This window comes from Strigops habroptila, chromosome 22, assembly GCF_004027225.2.
Source record: "Strigops habroptila isolate Jane chromosome 22, bStrHab1.2.pri, whole genome shotgun sequence".
Classification (NCBI taxonomy): domain Eukaryota; kingdom Metazoa; phylum Chordata; class Aves; order Psittaciformes; family Psittacidae; genus Strigops; species Strigops habroptila.
Genome location: NC_044298.2, coordinates 2,650,541 through 2,673,531, shown reverse-complemented (window position 1 = coordinate 2,673,531; position 22,991 = coordinate 2,650,541). Strand labels below are relative to the sequence as shown.

The 22,991-nt window shown below is 53.9% G+C and overlaps 1 protein-coding gene across 1 annotated transcript; it reads left to right on the top strand.

Moving 5' to 3' along the window:
* Positions 1 to 1,343: 1,343 nt before the first annotated feature.
* On the top strand, positions 1,344 to 16,050 carry PLEKHO1 (pleckstrin homology domain containing O1). Its single transcript, XM_030473992.1, has 6 exons — positions 1,344 to 1,659; positions 2,380 to 2,526; positions 8,916 to 9,056; positions 9,835 to 9,939; positions 10,978 to 11,079; positions 11,554 to 16,050. Exons 1-6 carry the CDS (start codon positions 1,630 to 1,632, stop codon positions 12,316 to 12,318), a joined length of 1,290 nt encoding a protein of 429 aa, XP_030329852.1. The 5' UTR covers positions 1,344 to 1,629; the 3' UTR covers positions 12,319 to 16,050.
* The last annotated feature ends 6,941 nt before the right edge of the window (positions 16,051 to 22,991 follow it).

Here is a 22,991-nt window from a genome sequence, read left to right as displayed (position 1 = left end):
GAGCACAATGGGAAGGGAACAAGAGCACCCAGGACAAGGGGATGCCAGACCGTGTGTACATGGTGAAGGCACCGTCGGTGACAAACGCTGGTGGCAAACGTTGGGATGCTGTGTCCTGGTTTAGCAGTTCCTATGTGACAATGTGGAATCTTATCCAAGGAACTGGGTGGGAAGTGTAGAGCCAGGCTTGATGGAGACTCTGCAGTTCCAGTGGTTGTGAAGGGTCTTCTCCATCCACTTCCCGAATCCCCACGAGGCACCTCATGGCCGGTGTTTTGGCACATAAATCCCTGGAGAAAGCCCCCAGCGCACCCCTGGGCTCACAGACTGGAGCTCAACTGGTGAATCACCAGTGGTGTGGGGCTGGGCACCCCGGGGCTGCTCCCGAGGCCCTGGTCACTGCAGACAGGGTCTGGTTGGGAAGCAGGATGTTATTCCATAAACTGGCACATTCCATTGTGCAGTGAGAGCCTGCAAAGGGCCCCGGGGGCAATGTGTGATGCTGTGACCGTGACCCACCTCTGTCCCTCTGGTGATGGGATACGTGCATGGAAGCAGCACTGGAGCATCCACATGCAGATGGAGGCAGCACTGCAGCATCCGGACACTGCTGAACTCACACTGGAATTGTAAAAGAACCTAAAACCATCATGATCACCATGCTAGAAGAGGGGAAACTGAGGCACAGGGTGTCAGTGTGGGGCTGTGCCAGGCTGAGGAGCAGGGGGAGGATTTTCACTGCTAAAACAAGCAATCAATTGGTCAATGACTGATCAATCTCTTTATCAACCCCGTTCTGAACAGAACCATTCCCTCCTTTCTCTGTCCTCCTCTTTTCCACACATCCCTAAACCTCAGTCCCACAGTGCAGGACATGCAGGGGGGAGATCAGACATGCAGGAACAGGGCATTGTTTTAAGCACCTCAGTGTCTTTCTGTGGCTCCATTCCTTGCTATCGGACCCTCGGAAGTGATTCCTTCTCCCCCTCTCTCCACAGAGAATCTCCCGCCTTCCCTTTTGCAAAGTGCTTTTGTTTGTCCCACTGAGCACTTGGGCACAAAACCCTCCCAGAGCCACCTGGACACGATTCCCTCTGCCGGGAAGTTTGGTGGTGACCTGGGACACGCGTTGGGGACACGCGTGGGATACACATGGGACACATGTTGGGGACATGGAGCGGGGGGACACATGGGACACACGTTGGAGACACGGAGCGGGGACACACATGTGCCAGCGTGCTCCCTGCTGCCATCCTGACCCCATCCAGGCGCTCGCAGCAGAGACAAAGAGGAAGCAGAACCCTGGTGGGCTGCGCTTCGCCCCGTATGGTGAACTCCAGACGTCATCCGCGCACGGCTATAGATGGAGCTCGGGAGCCCAGGCCAGCCCAGTGCGAGCCCAGCAGAGCTGCGTGATGGTGGTGCTGGGGGTGCCGGGGGGGGGATGCTCTGTCTCTATGGCTAAGGATGTGTTACAGAGGCGGGCGGCTCTTCATGTAACCAGAGAGCTGCTGTAATCCACAGGGCGCAGCGGCGACGGAGGCTTTGCCCTCTGCATTGCCCAGCCAAGAGGAGGCCCCTCTCTGCATCCCCCCCACTCCATCGCCCTCCAGTGCAGAGCACCAAGGAATGATGAAGAAAACCAATCCTGCCAAAAGGGTGAGTCCATGGGATGTTCTGGGGGGGCTGAGGGAGGCTCTGGGGGGCTGTGGTTCGCTTTGCCTCTGTTCCCCTCGCCTTTGCCTTGCAAATCCCCCCCAAACCCCAACCAGATGGAAACAAACCCAAAGGCAGCACCCAGCCGCCTGTCTCCAGGGCCTCTCCTTCCTCTTGGATTCACCAGGAGATGCTGTTTGCTGTGCAGTGCGGAGCAGTTTTCCTTTTGGATCACATCTCCGGGTGCCTGCTCCACGCCGTGGGTCCGTGTGTGCTGTGCCCATAGACCTCAGCCCTGCTCATGGAGAACCCCCAAGTACAAACCCACAGAGATCCCACCTCCAGGATGAATTGTTCCTATAAAAGGCTCAAAACTGCATTTTTCACTGCAGTAACCCCCAAAGAGCTCGTTGGAATTCTCCTCCTCTTCCTCTTTCCATGGGCAAACGCACCGTGTACGAGCCGGATCCAACACAACAGCCTTATATAAGGCACCGAGGGAAACCCTGCCTTGTCCTCCCCGTATTCCTGTTGTTGCTCCATGTCTGCAGCAGGAAAAGCCCCTGTCGAGAGGATGAAGCCGAGTCCCCGGGTCCCACTTTGGGTGCAGAGAAGGGGCCGGAGGGAGCCGAGGCCGAAGTTGGGCTTTGGGGGGGGGGGCAGAGGGTGAAGGCAGGAATGTGACCGTCTCCCCCCGTTTCCTCCCCTGTGTCTCTGTGGCAGGGGCAGCAGGATGGGACCCAGCCGCCCGCGCCGCCGGAGAAGGTCGGGTGGGTGCGGAAATACTGCGGGAAAGGCATTTTTCGGGAGATCTGGAAGAACCGTTACGTGGTGCTGAAGGGGGATCAGCTTTACATCTCGGAGAAGGAGGTAGGCTCGGCTGCGCTCGTCCCATCCCCCTCCGCCTCTCCTTTTGCATATGAAAAGCAGCCCCAGCGCCAGCCGGGATGCAGGAGGTGTCTTGGGGGGCTCCCGGCTCCTGCCCTGGGTTGACATGGCAGCTCTGCCCCGGGGGACGCGCTCCCACATGGAAGGATTCCCTTAGGAAGAGTTCAAGCCTCATCCTTCCTCCCTGGAAGCGGCAGCTCCCTTCTGTGCCTGTCCTCCGGCATTAAGTTCCACAGTGCTCTTGTTCCCAGCCGCTGCTCTGCTCCATTAGGAAATAGCTGTCGTCTCCCGGCTGGAATCGAGCCATTCAGGGGTCCCTTATCTCGGATTTTCCCCTCCCCGAGGCCTCTCAGGGGACATTTAACGATGGATTCAACACCTTGTTGAAGAACATTCCCCCTTTTCCTCCCCCTCCACACTCTGGCTGGGATTGGGATTTAACGTGGTGTTCCCATTAGCCCTAATTGGATGTGAGTGTCGGGCTGAGCTGCAGGCTGGGATCCATCCGGCTGGCCCTGCCTTAGTGTCTGCCTTGAGGAATCCATCGGGAAGGAATCCCCCCGGCAGCAGCATTCCTCCCTCCCATCCATCTCCCTGTGGAACTCATCGCTAGCGCTGGGGAGAAGAGGCACAGGGACAGTTTGGAGTCAGGACGGGGGAAAACTGGGACAGAGCTGGGGGGGGTTCCTCCTGGAGGTGGGGGTGATTCCCTGTTGTCTGGATGCGTGGTTGCCAACCCCAGTTTTACCAGTTTAGGATGTGGAGGGATAACAGGATCCAGAGCATACTTTGATTTAGAGGCTAAGTGAATCCCGGGACACGGCAAAGTGCAGCTGGATCAGGGGCTGTTAGAACACAGCAACAGCCTAAAGCAGACTGGGAGCCCAGGTCGTGCTTAGCTGGGTGCTGACATTCCACAGCTCATTCCCATTCCTCTCTTGGGTGCTCCAGAACCGGAGAGACACACGGGTGCGGGGAACAAACGTTGTCTGCAGGCTGGGGCCTGGGGCCTTGGGAATGCGCAGGTGGAGAGACATCAGAAGAGAAAGCTTAGAGGCTGTGGAGAGCACTGGAGGTAGTGAGACACTGAACCTATGGTGGATCTACAGATACGTTATGGATGGGAGAAGTTGGATGGAGAGATGGATGTGAGAGGCACACATGGAGCGGTGCAGATCTCTCCTGTGGTCCTTCCAAGTTCTCCAGTAGTAAGGCAGTAGTAAGGTGGTGCCTTACTCCTGCACAGCTCTTACAAGCAGCTCACAGACCTCTGGGGCCACAGACAAGAGTTCAGGCACTGCTCAAACCCATGGCTGGGAGGATCTTACCCGCTGCCTCCTGTTCCACCAGTCTGGGCCAATGGTTCTTCCCAGTTCAAGGCAGCACCAAAGCACGTGCTTGGGCAGAAACATGGTTTTGAACTGGAGCTTGTACTGTTGGAGCCAGGAGCTGGAAAAGAAGTAACCGTGAGCAAGTCCAAGTGATAGAGGGGGGTGGAATGAGATGATCTTAAGGTCCTTTCCAACCCAAAACATTCTATGATTCTATGATAGTGGTGCTGCCTGCTCGGAGCAGACTGTGTGGAACTGCTGGGAAGGGACTGGGAATAAGCTGGAGTAGGTAATGGTGAAGTCACTGCAGGCTGAGCAGATGCTTAACAGGATGCTTTAGGGTCCTTCAGGAAGGTGTGAAGGTGCAGCATCGGGGATGGGGCTGGATGGTACTGCTGGATGGAGCTGAAATCCACCTCTGGGCTGGCAGGAGGTTGTGTGGGGAGGACTCAGACCCACACACAGGAGCTCCTCAGGGTCCTTCTGACCCGGCACCATTGGGAAGGGGAAGGAGCCGTGTGGGTGGGTGAAGGGAGAAGCAAAGGCAGAACAAGGCACTGGGGCTGTCACCACCAGAGGATCCTCCTGGACCCTCCATCTGCATCCCAGACCTTGTGCTGTGTGGCACAATGCAATCCCCCAGGCAGCGTGTGAAGCCTCCCTTTGATGGGAAGTACCCTGGGTCTTGCCTGGGAAAACAAGAGCGTTTTCCAAGCTCCTGCCCACCCTGGAGCCACCAGCTGGAATGGCACCGGTTCCACTGGGATGTCCCAGCACTGCCGGATGGGTGGTGATGGCTCTCTCTGGTACCTCAACTCTTTGAACCCTGGAGAATCAATGACAGCAAAAGCTTGGCTGAGGACCAGGAAAGCCTGTGGAAAAGAATGTGTTCACACAGGAATCAGCACCAGGGAAGATGCCCAGGCCCTAAAGGGGCTACAGGAAACCTGGAGAGGGGCTTTGGACAAGGGATGGAGGGACAGCACAAGGGGAATGGCTTTAACCCGCCAGAGATGAGGTCTTAGGCAGAAGTTGTTCCCTGTGAGGGTGCTGAGGCGCTGGCACAGGGTGCCCAGAGAAGCTGTGGCTGCCCCATCCCTGGCAGTGTTCAAGGCCAGGTTGGACACAGGGGCTTGGAGCAACCTGCTCTAGTGGAAGGTGTCCCTGCCCGTGGCTTTAGATGAGCTTTAAGGTCCCTTCCAACCCAAACCATGGTGGGATTCCACGATTCGATGAGCAAGGTGTCTGTCCGTCTGTCCCTGCCTCTCTAATAGCTGTGCTCTGAGCCCAGCGCAGGGCCGAGGCTGCCCCTGGGTTTGCTCCAGGGAGCGTGTGGCTCTTTCTTGACGGGGGGAGCCCCCCGCAAGTTCCTCTGCAGCAGCCGCGGGGCCCGACGTGTGCGGGCGCGTGTGTGAGGACCATAAATAACGCGCAGCAGCGGCCACTCGTGTCTTTATATGGCAGAATCGTGGTGGTGCTGGAGCAGTTGTGGTGACAGAGGTAACGTCCGCGTGTGGCTCGAGTGCCTCAGCCTCCCATGTCGCTGGGTCACACGTGGCACACGGCGCTGCCTGGCTGGGAACACGCGTGTGCATGCGTGTGCGGGTGCAGGGCACACGTGTGTGTGCCTGCCTGCTTCTGTGCCTTGCCAGGCGGGGCTTTAACACCCACTGATAGCAGGGCTGATAGTGCTTATCTCCCTAAGGAACAAGGTGCTAAGGAAGTGGGGAATTGTCTGTCACACACTGTGGAATCCCTTGGGATGGTTGTCAGCTCGGGGCAGGTAGTGATGTTGCATGAAGACAACGCAGAGCAGGAAAAGTGCTCGGAGCTGAGCACATCTGGAATGGTGACTGGACTCCAAAAGGCAGCTCCCAGAGGCAGAGTCAGACTGCCAATAGCCCATCAATATCCACATTGATTCCTGCTGGAATCGATGTGCTTTTTCAGTTGCCTACGTAGGAGCTGGACCTGGTGTTATTAATGCCTGGTGGAAGGCAGGGCAGAAAACATGTCTGTAAGGAGAGGAATTCCATTCCATAAGCACAGCTGATACACCTGGAAAATACAACAGGGCTTGTGAGTTGTGTTCCTTTGTCAGGGATGAAACCTGCTCTGACACCTCAAAGTTTTTGCTCTTCCAACCATGCTCCAGAACAGGCGCTGAGGATACAGACCCTGTCCAGGGGCTCTGAGCCCTGACCCGGCTGCAGGCAACCTGCTCTAGTGTGAGGTGTCCCTGCCCGGGGCAGGGGTTGGGACTGGGGGAGCTTTAAGGTCCCTTCAGCACAAACCACTCTGGGATTCTCTGAGCGTACGCAGGAAACCCGCCCTTCATTCTTTAGCATTTGGTTACCAGCCAGAGCAAAGCATCCAGGGCAGAAAGGCCCAGACAAGCCGTGCTGGAGGGAGCTGAGCACAGGAAAACGTCCTCAGTATCCTGTTGCATTCCTGGTCTCTTCCAGGCCGGGTCCCTCCCTCCTGCAAGTTCCTGGTCATTGTTCCCTGGTTTCTCTTTGTTCCTGCTTTGCACTTGGGAATCGCAGGCACAGACACAGCTGGGTCCTACCACTTCCCCTCAGGAAGCCCAGGGCTGGGCAGCAGCAGGAACGGCCCCTGTGATGAGGAGATGGGAAGGAGGAAATGCTCCTCGGGGCTTCCTGAAGCCTCTTCTTGTTTGCTACCAAAAGCAGCGGCTCAATTAGCACAAGAGCACTTGAAGAGTTGCCTGTTCCCACTCCTCATGTGCTGCAGCACCACCAGCCACTGCTGTGCTCTGCATGAGGGGACTGTGTGTGTCTGTGTGTGGGGGGCATGTTGGAAGCAGTGTCTGGAGCTCACACACATGGGTCATGCATGTGCCAGGGCTGCCATGCATGTGCATGGATGTGGTACCGAGACGATGCTCCTCTGGGCTGCAGCCCCAGGCAGGAGCTGCTGCGAGGGCTGGAGCAGCTCTGCTCTGGAGCCAGGCTGAGAGAGCTGGGCTGGGGCAGCTGGAGAAGAGAAGGCTCCTGAAGGGGAGACCTTAGAGCAGCTCCAGTGCCTAAAGGGGCTCCAGGAAACCTGGAGAGGGGCTTTGGGCAAGGGATGGAGGGACAGGACAAGGGGAATGGCTTTAACCTGCCAGAGGGGAGGCTGAGATGAGCTCTTGGGCAGAAGCTCTTCCCTGTGAAGTGGTTCAGGCCAGGGCTGTGTTGCAGAAGGGCAGTTCCTCAGTGACCAGGCTGAGTTCTGTGGTTTCCTTAGAGCTGTTTGGAGAAGGTTGGCCTGAGCAGCTCCCTGCTGCGATGTGACATGCTGGAAGCAGATGGGGAAGGTACAGAAATCACAAGACACTGAGCATGACGCATCCCCGAGGTCAAAACGTGGCTTGGGGTGGAACCAGGATCCTGCAGACTCAGTAAAGCTGAATTTGGGGACAGCATCTGCAGCGTGCTCCCCTCTCAGTGCAGAGGAAGCTTCACTTCCTCAAGCTGAGCACTTCCGCCATAGCAGGGACAGAAATTCCTGCAGAGCTTTGCTAAAATCCCACTGGAATAAGGCAGGGATCCACGTGTGTGTGGCACCGGCTCTGGCAGGGGCAGGAAGCAGCACTGGAGCACTGGGGATGGGTCAGAGCCCAGTTTGATGTTGTGGGATCACAGAGGGGTTTGGGATGCTCCTGCCTCAACCACTGGGTCCCCTCAGAGGGATCAGCTTTTCCTGTGGTGAACGAGCAGGGCTGAATCCAGGTGGGATTCTTGGAAAGAGGTGGATTGTAGGATGGTGCTGGGAAGAGAGCAAAGCCCATTAGAAATGTATGGGGAGGATACAGAGATAGACATCATCTGTGCAGGACATTTCCACACATGAACGGAAAGCAGCTATCCTTCAGGAATAGCTGTGTGTGGTGGCTGCTTCCCAGTTCTTGGAGACAAGCTGGGGGGATAGAAGGCAAAAGGATGGAGGGGGACCTGCAGTGCCTGTGCAAGGCCAGATGCTCAGTTTCTCTGTGCCTCCAAAGCTGGTTACAGCAGCTTAGTCAGCATCTTTGTTTAAATCCTATTGGAAAACTCATGGGGAATTCCTACAGGCAGCCTCTGTGGCTGTGTGTGTGTCACAGCTTTAGTTTCAGGCTCTGTGGTATCCACCCCTACAGTGTTCCTGTCACACCATGGCTAATACAGAACGTGTTTGGGAATGGACCTGGGGAGCTGCAAACAGCCCCTCAATGTCCCTCTGAAAGACAACCAAGAAGAGCTTCTGTTAGTGAAGGCCAAGCCCTACATGCTCCTCCTTGAAAGCTTCCATGAATCCACGTCTGGGAGGGTCTGAGCATCGTGGGCAATGACGCGGGCAATCCCTGGGGAATTGCGCCTGGAGCCCCTTGGCAAGGGCAGAGCGGAGCACGCAGCGTGTCTGGGCTGGATGTGCTTCACCCCCATCAGCTGCCGGCACAGGCTGCAGTGATTCCACCACGTTAAAAATAGCAAGCGTTAAGCTTTACCCTCAAGGTTTCCGGTGTGCTGCCTCCAGAGGAGCAACAAGCACTGATGTGGATGCTCCTTTAGTCAGCAGATCAAAGTCCACCTCCTGTCAGCACCGCTGTGAACCTCCTCCTGGCACACAGGGTCCTCTCTTGCTGCTGGGGGGAACCCTGTTCATTCTGAGGGTCCACAAGCATCAATGCTCTGTTTGATCCCCCCTCCATGTCAGCACCTTGCCCCAGTAACTTTGGGGGTGGGAAAGGCAGTGAAGTCCCAAAGGAATCTGCAGCAAACCTGGAAGAATGTGATTTTCCAGTTATCCTTCTAAATATGCCCCCTCATTCCAGCAAGTTCAGAACTGCCATGGTGAAAATCTTCTCTCCTCCTCCCCAAAGCCATGTGTGGCACTCCCCACTAACAGTGCCATTGCTGCATCAGTGTCCTCAGCCTCTGGCACAAGGTGTGGGTGCCCAGGTAACACCCGGGAGGCTCCAGCACCCATCCTGCACCCATTCCGAGCAGCTCCATCTGCCAGCTACAAGGTTCTCATCTTGGCTTTGCTGTTTTTCAGGTGAAAGATGAAAAGACCATGCAGGAAATGTTTGACCTGAGTGATTACGAGAAATGTGAAGAGCTCAGGAAGTCCAAAAGCAGAAGCAAGAAGAACCACAGCAAGTTCACCCTCGCCCACTCCAGGCAGCCTGGCAACACGGTGCGTTTTGCTCTCAACCACACCAGGGTGCTCTTGGTGGAGGCCAAGCTGCCTCCCAGTGACCTGCCCCAAGCCTGAGCCCACATCAGGGCTCACAGCACCAGGGAGAGATGGATTGAGCAGCAGTGTTTGTGCTGGGAGAGCCTCTGGGGTCCTGAGTAAATATGGCATTTAGCTCTGGATCCCCTTACCTGGGAGCATGCCAGCTTTGGGAAAGGAAGGTATTGGCACACGTGCCAGGAGCAAGGGCAAAGCCATTTCCCTGCTGAAGCTGGTGGCTGTGGTTTAGCTGATCACCCATCTATCCCAGCTTGTTCTATGATTGTATGTCGGGGTGCATCTGACAGATCAGAGGATGGAAAACCCAACTGTGGGTTCCTCCAGTAGCTACGGGTCCAACAGCCTCTGTCAAAGCCTGAGGTGCCACCAGCTAAAGCTCATGTGAGCAGCAGATGCACAGAAAAGCTGCATCATCGTTTGATGAGGCCAAGATCCAGGCTGGTGTGTGCGAAGGCAAAGAGGGGGAAGGAGGAACTGCAGCCATGGGGAAGTTAAGCATGATACAGAGCTTCTGGGTGCCGAGAGGAACCGTGCTCTGCTCTGCAAAGGGCTGCCCAGGAACAGAGAGCCCACAAGCAGCATGGCCTGGAGGGTCAGTTCTGCTCCGCACTTCCCACCCAGGCTGGCTCCATGTGGCCTTTCTGTGGGCAGGGACAGTGTGAAAGCATCTCTGCAGGAGTTTAGGCACCAGCACTGACCTCAACTCCCTCTTTTGTAGGCACCGAATCTGATCTTCCTGGCTGTGAGTCCAGAAGAGAAGGAGTCCTGGATCAATGCCCTCAACTCTGCCATCACCCGGGCTAAAAACCGCATCTTAGACGAGGTGAGCAGGGCCCTGGGGCTTGACTTGTCTCAGGTTTAATCTAGGGTGAAGACTCTGGGCTGCTGGAGCAGCAGCTCCTCCTCCTGTCTCCAGCTCCTATTGAATAGGGGTGCAAAGCCATTGGGGTTTATGCACTCCAACACAGCACCTATGGAATGGGCTCTGGGATGGCTGGATCCTCCCAGCACTGGCTGCAGCTGCCCAGGCTCATCTGGCCCCGCTGAGATGCCCTCACTTTGGGATGGTGGGAATTGTTTGGAATGGTTTCCCAGAGCTTTGGAGAGTCTTTTTCCCTCCCATCCTCTGCTTGTGTTTGCCAAGAAGCTTTAAGGAGTGGCACTGAATGAAGGAAATAAGTGAAAACCAACATTGTCCCAGAGCACCCTCATGGCATGGCACCATCTGGGCATCCCACCTACCCCTTTCCTCTCAGCCACCACCTCCAAGACACAGGCTGGTGCCACCACTTGGGCTGAAGGAAGGGGACCTACAGGCTGTGTACATGCAGATCCCTTCCTACTGGTCAAGGGTCAAACCAGGAATGCTGAATCCTGCTTTCTCAACCCTGTGTGGCATTATGTATTGCTGTCAGGACAAGCTCTTAATTCTCTGAAAGAAACTCAAGGCCTATCAGAGACCTTAGGACAGACTTCCAATGTCTAAAGGGGCTACACGAAACCTGGAGAGGGGCTTTGGACAAGGGATGCAGGGACAGCACAAGGGGAATGGCTTTAACCTGCCAGAGGGGAGATTGAGATGAGCTCTGAGGCAGAAGCTCTTCCCTGTGAGGGTGCTGAGGCGCTGGCACAGGGTGCCCAGAGAAGCTGTGGCTGCCCCATCCCTGGCAGTGTTCAAGGCCAGGTTGGACACAGGGGCTTGGAGCAACCTGCTCTAGTGGAAGGTGTCCCTGCCCGTGGCTTTAGATGAGCTTTAAAGTCCCTTCCAACACAAACAGTGTGTGATACGATGATCTGCGCCGGTGCAGACACCAGGAATGGTTCCTGTGCTCCTGGATGCTCACCTCTTTGTCACTCTCAGGTCACTGTGGAGGAGGACAGTTATCTCGCCCACCCAACACGTGACAGAGCTAAAATCCAGCACTCCCGACGCCCTCCGACCCGGGGACACCTCATGGCTGTGGTAGGTGCAACAGATTCCAGACACCTCTTTGGGTGAAATCCCCATGTAACCATTTCATTTGTAGGGAAATGCAACGAGAGCTGGTGTGTGAGCTCTGTCCTGAGCACAACATTGTCCTAAGGGTCACTGGATATCGTCTCTGCTCTTGGAGACCATTGCCCTGTGCAAACCCTTTTGCAAAGCCTGCTACCACTGACATGTTTTCCTGATGCTGACAATGAAATGCTCCTTCAAGCTCCCAATGGAGAAAAGCCATCCAGCTTGGTTAGTAAAGCTAGAGGTGGCTTGTCCAAGGCCGTTCAGCTGATCACACCTCAGCTAGAACCATGAACCAGCCTATGCGGGGCTCTGTCACCAGGTCACACCAGTATTCCCAATCCCACTTTGCATCCCGGTGCAGGCGATGTGTATCTTCTGTGTAAGAGACTCAAACCACGCGTGTCTCTGTGCCAACACAGCTCTTTGCTCCTGCAGGCATCTACCTCAACCTCTGATGGGATGCTGACCCTCGACCTGATCCAGGAGGAGGACGCCTCTCCCGAGGACCACAGCTCCTGCGAAGAGAGCTTCCGGGTGGACCTGGACAAGTCGGTGGCACATCTCACTGCCGGGCGGCGCCGCTCCGACTCCGAGAACACCAAGTCATGGGAGAAGGGCCGGACGGGGAGCCTGCCGCGGCGGGACGGCAGCTCGTGGGACAGAGCCGGGCGGCGCAGTGAGCCCATGGACAAGGGGACCATGTACACCCCCCAGGTCCCCAAAAAGCTGTCGCACTCCGAAAAGAATAAATGTGCCTCCATGGAAGAAATCCTGTCTCGAAGGGACTCTGCCACCCAGCGGGCGCCGAGGAGGGGGCTGGAGGCTCCCTTTGCCTCAGCAGAACCAGAGCAGTTGTCCCGGCTACAGGAACTGGTTGCACTGAAACTGGAAAAAACTCAGGAACTGCTGACAGAGGTGAAGGGCTACGGGGAAGGCAAGAGAAAGACCAAGGATTCCACCACCAGCACCACCACCACCACCTCTTCTTCCTCCTCATCCTCTTCCAAGTCAGACTCTGAAAGGATCCTGCAGGAATCGGAGAGGTTGCTGGGGGAGGCTTCCTCCACGTGGAGCCAGGCCAAGAGGGTGCTGCAGGAGATCAGGGAGTTGAGGGACCTGTACAAACAGTTTGAACTGCAGCAGTCGGACTTGAAAACCAAACAGAGCTCACAGTCCCAGTACAGGAAGAGCATGATGTGAAGGCAAGCCCCGGGGTGGGAGGGAGGGACAGGGGAGGCCATTTGGTCTTTTGGTTTTTTAATTATTATTATTATTATTATTATTGACAGTGTTCAAAAGAGTGAAAAGGTGCCTGTTCTCCCCCAAACTTGCTTCTCAAAGCTTGAGCCCTTCTTTCCCTCCACCACGTCCCCTGGTGCAACCACCCCGTGTTCCAATAAATTCACTTGCAGTTTCATACCTCCTTTTTCAAAGAGCACCCTTTGCACTGCAAGCCCCCAGCTTCTGCCGTGCCTGGAGGACAGAAGCAAGTCCCTAGGGAATGGCCCTGCATGCCTGGAGCAGCACTGGAACCACGGGGACACGGATGCTCTTGTGCTGATTAAGCCCTGGCTTTGCTGCTCTGACTCCTGAGCTGTCTCCTGCATTACAGCTCCTTGACCAAGAGTCTTGTTCCCTCCCTGTGCTCCTGGAAAGAAGTGACAAAAACAAAGATGTCCATCCCAGGAAACCCTCATCAGCCGGGAACTGTCTTGAAGATGCCTGGAAGTTCAGGACTGTGGGGCTCTGGCCTGGCACAGGTCCCTTCTGTGACCTCCTGGGCTTTGCAGCCCTTGTTCTCTTGGTGTGGCACATCCAAGAGGTATGCAACCTGTGTTCAACCCAAGCCTGGCTGCCCCTTGATGCTTTCCAGACCCCCTTGGCCACGTGCAATGGGAGTTAGCAGCTCGATGTCTTCCTTTCCATGCAAATAGAGGATGAAAGCCTTGAATCTATCAAATGGCCCATCTGGGTTCTTTGGGGGGGGGGGTGTTTTTTGGCTTTTCCATTTTCATTTCTTCTTTTGTCTTTGCTTTGAGGGGAAATGGAAACATCAGCGTTGTGCACAGGCAGAAACCAAGAGCCCAAAGTAGTTCTGGTAGGTTGGATTCTGTCCTCTCATGCATGCACAGGCTTGGTTTCTGCAACAGATAGTCCCTGGTGCTCCCCTAAGATCAGAATCAGGCCTAGTGAAGTGAAAGCTGAGCCTGTAAGAGAGCTCAGGTACCTCCTCTGGTGATGCCGAGCACTTGGCTAAATTGGTGGCTCAGTTTTCAGGCCTTGAAGCAGAAAAACAAGAAAGGAGGAGGTGAAGATGTCTCCCAAGTCTCAAAGTCCACCCGTGTGGCAACATCCAACTGTTACTTCTTGTTTTCTAACAAGGAAAGAATCCCAATTCCCTTCCCTGCACTGCAAATAATCCAGGACAACATTAGCCCCCCCCGGTTGCAGGTGGTGATGCCTGTTTGCTGTTCCTGCTTGACCTCCCTTGGGAAGGAGGTTGGTTACTCACTTGGGGCTGGTCTTCACTCCTCAGGCTCATGCTGCCAGTGTGAAAGCATTGCTGAGGGGGTTCATTACTGCTTTTTCTCCCACTTTCCTGTTAGAATCACTTCTACAATCATTACTGGTGCTTCCTGAAGAACTTATAAGTTACAAAGCTCAGATCTGGCCCTTGCCACAACCTGTCACTTGGCCCTGCTCTGAAGAGGCATCACCCTTGTCACGGCGCTGCATGTTACAGGTTGGACCTGTCCCTCAGCCAGCAGTTTGCTTCCTTCCCACCTTTTTTCCTTACCTTTTCCAGCACTCGAAGGATCCATTTGGATGCCTCAGAGGAAAACCCATAATCCTTAAAAGAGAGTAAAAAAGAGCCTCTCTGATAAAGCCCTTCAGCTCTTTGATGAGAACAGGAGAAACATGCAGATGTTTTCCAGATGTGACACATCCAGTGAGTGTAAAACCCTGGAGGTTTGGAGTGCACTCGGCTGGGAGGGGTGTGGATTGTGACTGCTCCTTGGACTGGTGTCAGCATGAAGCATGAAAATCCCCCTGCTCCTGATCTTAAATGATCTTAAGTCTGTCTTAAGCAACACGGTCATATAACAATTGAATCATAGAATCCCAGACTGGTGTGGGTTGAAGGGACCGTAATGCTCATCCAGTTCCAACCCCTGCCAGTTCCAACCTGGCCTTGAACACTGCCAGGGATGGGGCAGCCACAGCTTCTCTGGGCACCCTGTGCCAGCACCTCAGCACCCTCACAGGGAAGAACAACTGCCTTATCTCCAACCTGAACTTCTATTTCAGCCCAAACCCATCACCCCTTGTCCCATCACTCCAGTCCCTGATGAAGGTCCCTCTCCAGCATCCTTGTAGCCTCCTTCAGACCCTGGAGCTGCTCTGAGGTCTCCACACAGCTTCTCTTCTCCAGGCTGAACAGCCCCAATGTTCTCAGCCTGTCTCCCATGGGAGCTGCTCCAGCCCCTGCTCATCCTCGTGGCCTCCTCTGGACTTGCTCCAACAAGTGGCTGATGAAGAGGCCAAAGCAGTGCTAGAGGCAGGGATAAAACCCTGAGCCCTCACCCAAAGCAGGGCACTTTGTCACACAGGTAACCAAGGGCATCTTTACTTCTCCACAAGATTATGGGGTGGAATGACATCTGGTAAGAGCTGGATGTCGGGACCCAGCACTGGGGCTCTGCTGTCCCATTGCAGATGCATTACCCACTGGTCAGATTATTCCTGCTCTCCAGACCAGCCTGGGGCAGCCTTTTCCTTTTGGAGTGAGAACAGCATTTGGAGGAATGGATTGGGTTAGAAGGAACCTTAAAGCTCATCTAGTTCCAACCCCACTAGGCAAGCACAAGAGGGGGTTTAGGACTGGTTTCCAAACTGGCCAACACAACTGGCCAGATCTGATCCATCTCCCTCCCTTCTCCCCATCTCAGCTGAGTAGGATCTTGTGAGGATTTATCATTTCCCAAATTGAATGGAAACATTCCCTCTTGGAAAGCATCATCTGTGACAGAGGCCAGGGCAAAGGAATCATTTAGGAAGGAAAAAACAGGAGTTTTCAGAGTAGAAAACGTCTATTTTTCACTTGGGAATATTTTTGTATCCTATAAAATGTGCATTTTTCCTTAAAACTCCCTCCGAGTCCTGAGAAAACATTTTCTCTTCCCAACTGCCCCCTTCCAGAAGCCTGATTTTTCCCCACAGGCAATTTTTACACTGTTCTCATTCAACCCCAAATTCACCTGGAATGGTGGAATTCTTCCCCAGGCAGATGCCAGGAGCCAACTGGGTCTGAGGAGCAAACTGGGAACACTTCAACCCAGGAGACCCAGGGATGCACCAGAGCCAGCCTAGAGGCTTCTGCACATGATTAGATGTTCACATCATTCCCACATTAGGAGCCTCTGACTTGAGATGCTGCACAGATGGAAAGGATGGGAATCTCTCCCCCCTTCTCCCACCTGGAATTCTGCCCTCTTTGGATTCTCTTCTATTTGTCATTTTGCATAGTTTTCCCCTCTGTCAATCCCACTGTTGGGATTAGAGACAAAAAGCCACCAACGAGCCAGAGTGGCATGTGGATGGCAAACATGCCAGTCACATCGTGCTGCTGCTGCTTCCATCCTTGAGCATGGGAATGACAAGGAAGCGTTGGCTGGGAATGCTGGAGGGGACCATTCCAGAGGGAGGGAGAGGTGGGTTGAGCCTGTTTCCTCCCACCCATTCATTGACAGATCCCACCTAGAGACTCTTTTTAGCCATATAAGCAGGGGAGGAGGTACCGAACATCATTCTCACCCTTCTTTTCTCAACTGAGCCACATTTGAAAGGACTGAGTAGAAACTTTGCTCTTTTTTGCCTTTTTTTCCCCTAAAATCCCTACAAACTGCAATAATAAACTGATTCAGCCACAGTTGCACTGGTTCTCTGTCGTCTCTTCTCAGTGGGGAGGGCAGCTGCATGGGAACCTCCTGCCATCCCGGTGTGTTACTGCCCCAGGGAATGGGGAGGAATTGGTGGTGCTGGGAGCAGCCTTGGGAATGGCTTTGTGGTCTGTGCACTGGAACACCCCCAAGTCATCGAAGAAGGGCCTTGTCCTTGGAATCCTTTCCAAAGGTTCCAAGATTTCAAAGCCTCAAACACTCCTGAACCCTCCCAACTCTCCAACAAAGCCAGTGGGATCCTTTTCCAAGGCATCTTCCAGTGGGAATTGCTCTCAGCATCGGGCAGGATTTTCTAGGAAGGCCAGAAGTGAATAAACCAACACTGAGAATGAAGAGTTGTCTCTATCCCAGGTCTCTCCACACCGGAATGAAAGGCAGAATCCACCTGGAAGCTGAGAGGTTTTTGCCTTCCTGTCTCCTTGGTGCTTAAATCTTTCCCTCCCGTCTCCTTTCCTCCTGCTGCACATGCCTGCGATGCTTCCCAGCACAGCAAGGGCAAATGTGCCAGGGGAACAAGCAGTGTCAGGTCATTTGTATAGAAGCAGCTCAAGAATTCGAAGAGCAGAATCCCTTTGTGCTCCGTGCGCCGCGTGCCGGAGCCTGGAGGGAAGCTCCAAGCCTGTTTTCCAAGGATTGCACTCAGCATGACCCCAGCAAGGGCAGGCAGATGGCGGAACACAGCACTGCAGCACCCATGGAGCTGTCAGCCTCCACAAGCATCTGTGACAGGGAGGGGGGTCAGGGACTGCAGCACCCATGGTTGGGGTCATGGAAAGCCTCAACTCGCTGCGTGCTGAAGAGCTGACTGGAATCAGCGAGGTGGGTGCAAGAGCAGCTACAAACGTAAACTGGGAACTGGTGCCACAAGTGCTGACTGGGGTTGGGATTCTGTGTGTGCTGGGGCAGACTGGGCTGCGCTGGTGTGAGAACAGAGGGCAGGGACTGAGCATGTGGAGAACTGAAACTCCCTTTCACAGGGGAGAAGAGAAGCTCCAGGGAGACCTTAGAGCAGCTCCAGTGCCTAAAGGGGCTACAAGAAACCCAGAGAGGGGCTTTGGAAAAGGGATGGAGGGACAGGACACAGGGAATGGCTTTAACCTGCCAGAGGGGAGACTGAGATGAGGTCTTAGGCAGAAGCTCTTCCCTGTGAGGGTGCTGAGGCGCTGGCACAGGGTGCCCAGAGGAGCTGTGGCTGCCCCATCCCTGGCAGTGTTCAAGGCCAGGTTGGACACAGGGGCTTGGAGCAACCTGCTCTAGTGGAAGGTGTCCCTGCCCGTGGCAGGGGTTGGAGCTGGAGGAGCTTTAAGGCCCCTTCTAAACCCACCTGCCCCTCCCTACCCACCAAAGTGGCCCTGAATGTCTATTGGCAAACGTGGGCAGAAGCTAATGGCTCCTGCCCTCCCCTCAGGATAAATCAGGAATGGTTTCTAGATGACTGGGAACTGTTTGTATCTGAGCTGCAAGAACCTGTAGTGAAGAGAAGGCCCTGGGAAGGAGCCAGCAGTGATCCCTGTCCATTAGCAAAGCATCATGGCATGGCTCGAACTCATTTCAGCTCTTCAAAGGTGTTATTTTTGTGCTCAAAGTCATATTTACAACCATGAAACACATTCTTGGTGCTCAATGGAGTACTTTTTTCCTGCTGATGTCTCCAGCTTTTGGGAATCGCACCTCTGCTTCCCCTCTTCTTGCCCTATAAATCATTTAACTTCCCAAAGGATCCGTTTCTGGCCATTCTGGTCTTCACTTCCAAGATAATCTCAGCATTCCAGTACCAGCCTCACGTGTCCTTTCCTGTCCTTGTGCCTGCATCTGATCACATCTCCTTACCCTTTGCTTGTCTTTTCCACCTCTGTTTGTCTCTCTGCCACCTCCCCACCAGCTCCTTAGACAGTCCCCTGCCTTTGATGGCATTTCCAAAGACACTGGCACGGTGCAGTGAACCCTAATGGTGCTTTGAAGCCAAAGGGAGCACAGAGGTTGCTTTGTGCATCCCACGTGGGGTTTGTGGGTCTATCCATGCAGGAATAACACGGCACAAAGAGGGCACTTGGCCAACAGAGGAGCAACAAGGCTGCCATTCCCGGATTGTCCAGTGCGTCAGTTCTGCTCTGGAGGTATTAAAGTTGGATCATGATAAGGATGCAGAGCTCCCTGCAGAGCACAGAACCATTCTGAACCTGCTGATGGAGAACTGAGCACAACTGTGCCTTGAGAACACACGTGGGGTGGGGAGAAAGGGGGCAACAGCCAGGCTGACCAGCCCAGCTCTCTCAGTCTGGCTCCATAGAGCTGCTCCAGCCCTCGCAGCATCTCTACGGCCTCCTCTGGCCTCGCTCCAGCAGCTCCATGTGCCTCTGATGTTGTTGCCCCAGAACTGGACTCAAACTCCTCCATTTTCCAGTAAATGTTGTGGGAATCTCAGAGTGGTTTGAACATATATATATATGAGTATATCCATCTTGAATCCCTCAAGACTTTCTGCTTTGCTAGTGAGAGTTGTGTCTTACCAATGGGAAGCAGGATGCTTCTATCCTGGAGTCCTGGAATGCTGTTTCGAGTTCTGAGAGACAGAGGGAAAACTAGAGCTTAGTTTGACCTACATTCACCAGAATAAAGCTCAGCAGGAACACAGCCACTTCCCTAAAAAAAAGAAGGAAAAAGGGAAAAACCTCGGTCTCCTTCTATGGCAGATGCACACGTGTGCAGTGATCAGGAGCACATGTGTGAGCATTTGTGCTTGGAGCTCTTTAGGAAGGAGTTGTGGTTTGTGCTGTGCTGGACGGGGCCTTGCAATGGGGGTCAGTGATCTTCAACTGGCAATGCCTGCATGCTCACAGGCCAGAGGGATGGATGGAAGGATGGATGGAGGGATGGATGGGGGATGGATGGATGGAGAGATGATGGATGGAGGGATGGATGGATGGGGGGTGGATGGAGGGATGGATGGATGGATGGATGATTGGATGGATGGATGGTGGCACACATAGGGCCAAGCAGGATCCCACCAGAGCAGCTTCTCTGGAGCCTGTGTGAGCACTGCTGGGGCTTCAGCTGGGAGAAGGGCTGGTTCAGCACTTCCCTCTGTGACATTAACTGCTGTTATCTGTCCCTGATGAACTGTCAACAGCTCCTCAGCACTGTGTGACTCTGGCACCTAATTCCTGGTTCTGAACTCCACTGAGAAGTATTTATAGGAAAACCCTGGCTTTTCCTGCATCCTTAGGAACAGTGTTAGTTAAAGTTCCCATCTATTCACAGTCCTGGACTGTTACTAGGATTTCTTTCCTCTAAATACTATTTGAAATACACCTGATTTTGCCCTTAAAACTGACAGCCACGGATTTGTGTCTTCGGTTACCTTTTTCCCTCCTTTCATGTATTTCATGAAACTACTCCACATTAAGTGCTCTCAGTCCCTCCGTCTCTTCATTTGTATGTTAGACATTGCTTTTAGCATCTAATTGCTGTCTCTGTGCTGAACCTGTGCCAGATGGACTCTCTTGAAGGAGGAATTACGGCTCTTTGGCAACTTCATGCAGACTTTTTACAGACTCATCCACGTTAATTTGTGTCTTTCCATGTGGAATCTTTCACTGTTGGTTTGGATTTCCAGTTCCCCTCTTCTCTGGGCAATCAGTGCTGCAGCAGCATGTCCCACAGTGCTGTGTTACCCCTGTGTGGCTGTACTGAACAGCCCCAGGTGTCCCTCACTCTTCTAATGTCACCTTTGGGTGCCAAAGCTCAGGGAGTCACCGTCCTCTCTGCGTTTTGGTGGAAGCTGAAGCCATCTGCAGGCAGCTCCTGGACTTTGGATTTGACTTCTTGGCTGCTTGATCTCCAGATCATGTGTCACGGACTCCTCTGCTTCCCCACTCTTCCCTTGCTCAGTTTTCTGCTCCTCCTTCACTGCCTGGAGAAGATCTGGGAGAACCCTGGGTTTTTGCACCTACTTTCCAGGTTTGTTTTGGAGCACAAGCCAAAGCTGCCAGGAAATGGTAGCTGAGATCAAAAGTGATATGAATTCCAGCAAAGTGATGGGAAAAGCAGATACAGACACATAGATGTGCACATGTATGTTGCAAGTATGCTTTTACCATAGAATCCTGGAATGGTTTGGGTTGGAAGGGACCTTAAAGCTCATCCAGCTCCATGCCCCCTGCCAAGGGCAGGGACACCTTCCACTAGAGCAGGTTGCTCCAAGCCCCTGTGTCCAACCTGGCCTTGAACACTGCCAGGGATGGAGCAGCCACTGTCCCCAGTGACTCAGAAGGAGCAGACACTACCAGGGGCAGTAGAAGCTGTAGTAAGAGGTGTATTGACAGCCTGGCTCCTGTGCCAAGTGCTGTTGTCAGGAACTCGAACACACGGAGTGAATTGTGCAGCATGAAGCAGTTGGCATCCCAAAAATGCTTCCGGTGCACTGGGATGAATCCAAGCTCCGGGAATGCTGCTCTGGGCCAGCAGCTCCTGTTAGTAATTTCTTGGCAACTTTTCCCAAGAAACTTGATCTCTGTGTCTCAGTTTCCCCTGTCTGCATGAAGATAATAACCCCTTGTCCACCTGTAAAAGGCTGCACTGGGGTTTGGTTGTTCTAAAGAAGCCTTTTGCTCTGCTTTGCAACAGCTCTTCCTGCTCAGGGGGAAAACAAGGCTTTGATTCCATCCTTCTCACTTCTTTGCATGTTTGGGAGAGGTCAGACAAGCCAGAGGTCAAAGTGCTGGAGCCCAGACCCTCCTGACATCAGTGCCTTGGGAGTTATGCATATGAATGAGCAGTGCTTCTTCCAAACCCCTTCCCTTGACAGAAAGGAGCCATTCCATAGCTCTGGGGGGAGAAGAAAGAGTCCACACATGCCTGGCAGCAGACAGAGGGTATCATTGAGAGCTGGAAGAATCAGTGGCTCACAGTCTGACATTGAACACTATGCAAAGGACTGGCATTAACTGCATCTCCCCAGCAGAGATGTGGACATCATTATTTAAAGGACTAACTTGCACCAGATGGACTTAGTCATGGCAAGTGCATAGTGAAGCTGTGCAAAGAGGGAAAGGGCAGATTCCCTAGAAGGGAATGATTATCCTGAAGGATGCAGGCAGCCTGGTAGGTGGCAGAATGATTCCTTCCCTCCATGGAGAGCCTGAAGTCCACAGCCATTCCTTATCACACTTGTGCTCCAGGCCCTGCACCAGCTCCGTTGCCCTTCTCTGGCCCCACTCCAGCACCTCAATGTCTCTCTTGTAGTGAGGGGCCCAGAACTGAACACAGGATTCGAGGTGCCCAGTACAGGGGGACAATCACTGCCCTGGTCCTGCTGCCACACAGATGCTGGTCCAGGCCAGGATGCTGTTGGCTTAGCGGGCTGGTGAGTTAGCTTGCTCCTCAGGGAGGGATCTTTGTACACAAGGAGAAGAAGACAGAGCAAAGAGCAAGGAATCAAAAGGGGTACTCCAGCCCTAACCCTCACAGGCTGGGGCCTTCCTTCCCCTCTGTCCAGCTCTCACCATCACTTCTCTGGTGCCTGTTGCTGCAATGCCCACACGGGGCTCTGCAGGGAGGAAACACCACAAAGCTGAGTGTTGTGTGCGATGGAGGAGCAGCATTGCCTAAACCAGAGGCAGCAACTGGGAGGCAAGCCTGGTTTCACTGCTGTTTATGCTGTAACATAAGCAAGTCACTTGATTTCTTCATAACAGCCTCCCCCTTCCTGTGAGCCAAGTGTTCTTCCCTCCAGCCCACTTGCTGCTATATATAACCACAGCACTGTCTACCTTGTAGTGCAGTCCAATCTGGGAGTCATGATTCCCAGAAATCAGGAGATGGCATTCAAAATCCTGCAGCTTCTTGGAAAAGCAGGGTTTGGATGCCTGCGTTCTGATCCCCCCTTGTCACAGGGTCACTTTGGTTTTGTCTGTTGACAAGGAAGGAAAAGGGTAAAGTTCAATGAACGAGAAGCGTGGCTCATCACAACAACATTTGAGCTCTGCATGTCAAGGAGAGCACTGGGAGAGTCGGTTTCTCTCTCCTTGCTCAAGTAAGGTAAGCAAATTTGCCTCTGCCATCTGCTCCCTCCCTCCCTTCAGCAAAGAGTTCACCTACCAGCTAGTCAACAAGAGGCACAACACACAGAAACCTGCCTGTCGTGCTCTTGGGTTGGAGCAGCCTCCTCGTGTTCTGTGCCAGGAAAGTGGATTTGTGCAGAAAATCTCAAACAGAGCTCTGCCATCAGGGAGAAATGGTGCTTATTGATCCCTGTGGGATGTGGAGCTGCTGGAGCGAGGCCAGGGGAGGCCACGGAGCTGCTGCGAGGGCTGGAGCAGCTCTGCTCTGGAGCCAGGCTGAGAGAGCTGGGCTGGGGCAGCTGGAGAAGAGAAGGCTCCTGAAGGGGAGACCTTAGAGCAGCTCCAGTGCCTAAAGGGGCTCCAGGAAACCTGGAGAGGGGCTTTGGACAAGGGCCCGTAGGGACAGGACAAGGCGAATGGCTTTAACCTGCCAGAGGGGAGATTGAGATGAGCTCTGAGGCAGAAGTTCTTCCCTGTGAGGGTGCTGAGACACTGGAATGGGTTGAAAGGAGAAGCTGTGGCTGCCCCATCCCTGGCAGTGTTGGACGGGGCCTGGAGCAACCTGCTCTAGTGGAAGGTGTCCCTGCCCATGGAACTGAAGGAGCTTTAAGCTCCCTTCAACTCAAACCAGGCTGTGAGTCTATAAGAGGTGCAGTTAAGCCAGGCCTGTTGGGCAGCGCTGACTGTGCCAGCTCCTCAGAGCATGACGGGATGAATCACTCCTCCTGGCTGCTGTTTACCCCAATGCAAAGGGCAAGTGTGAGATCTCCGTTCTCAAAATAGGAAGAAGCTGCTGCACCCTGTGTGTCCCTGCAGGTGATCTGTACCTTCAGCCTCTCAATGGCAGCAA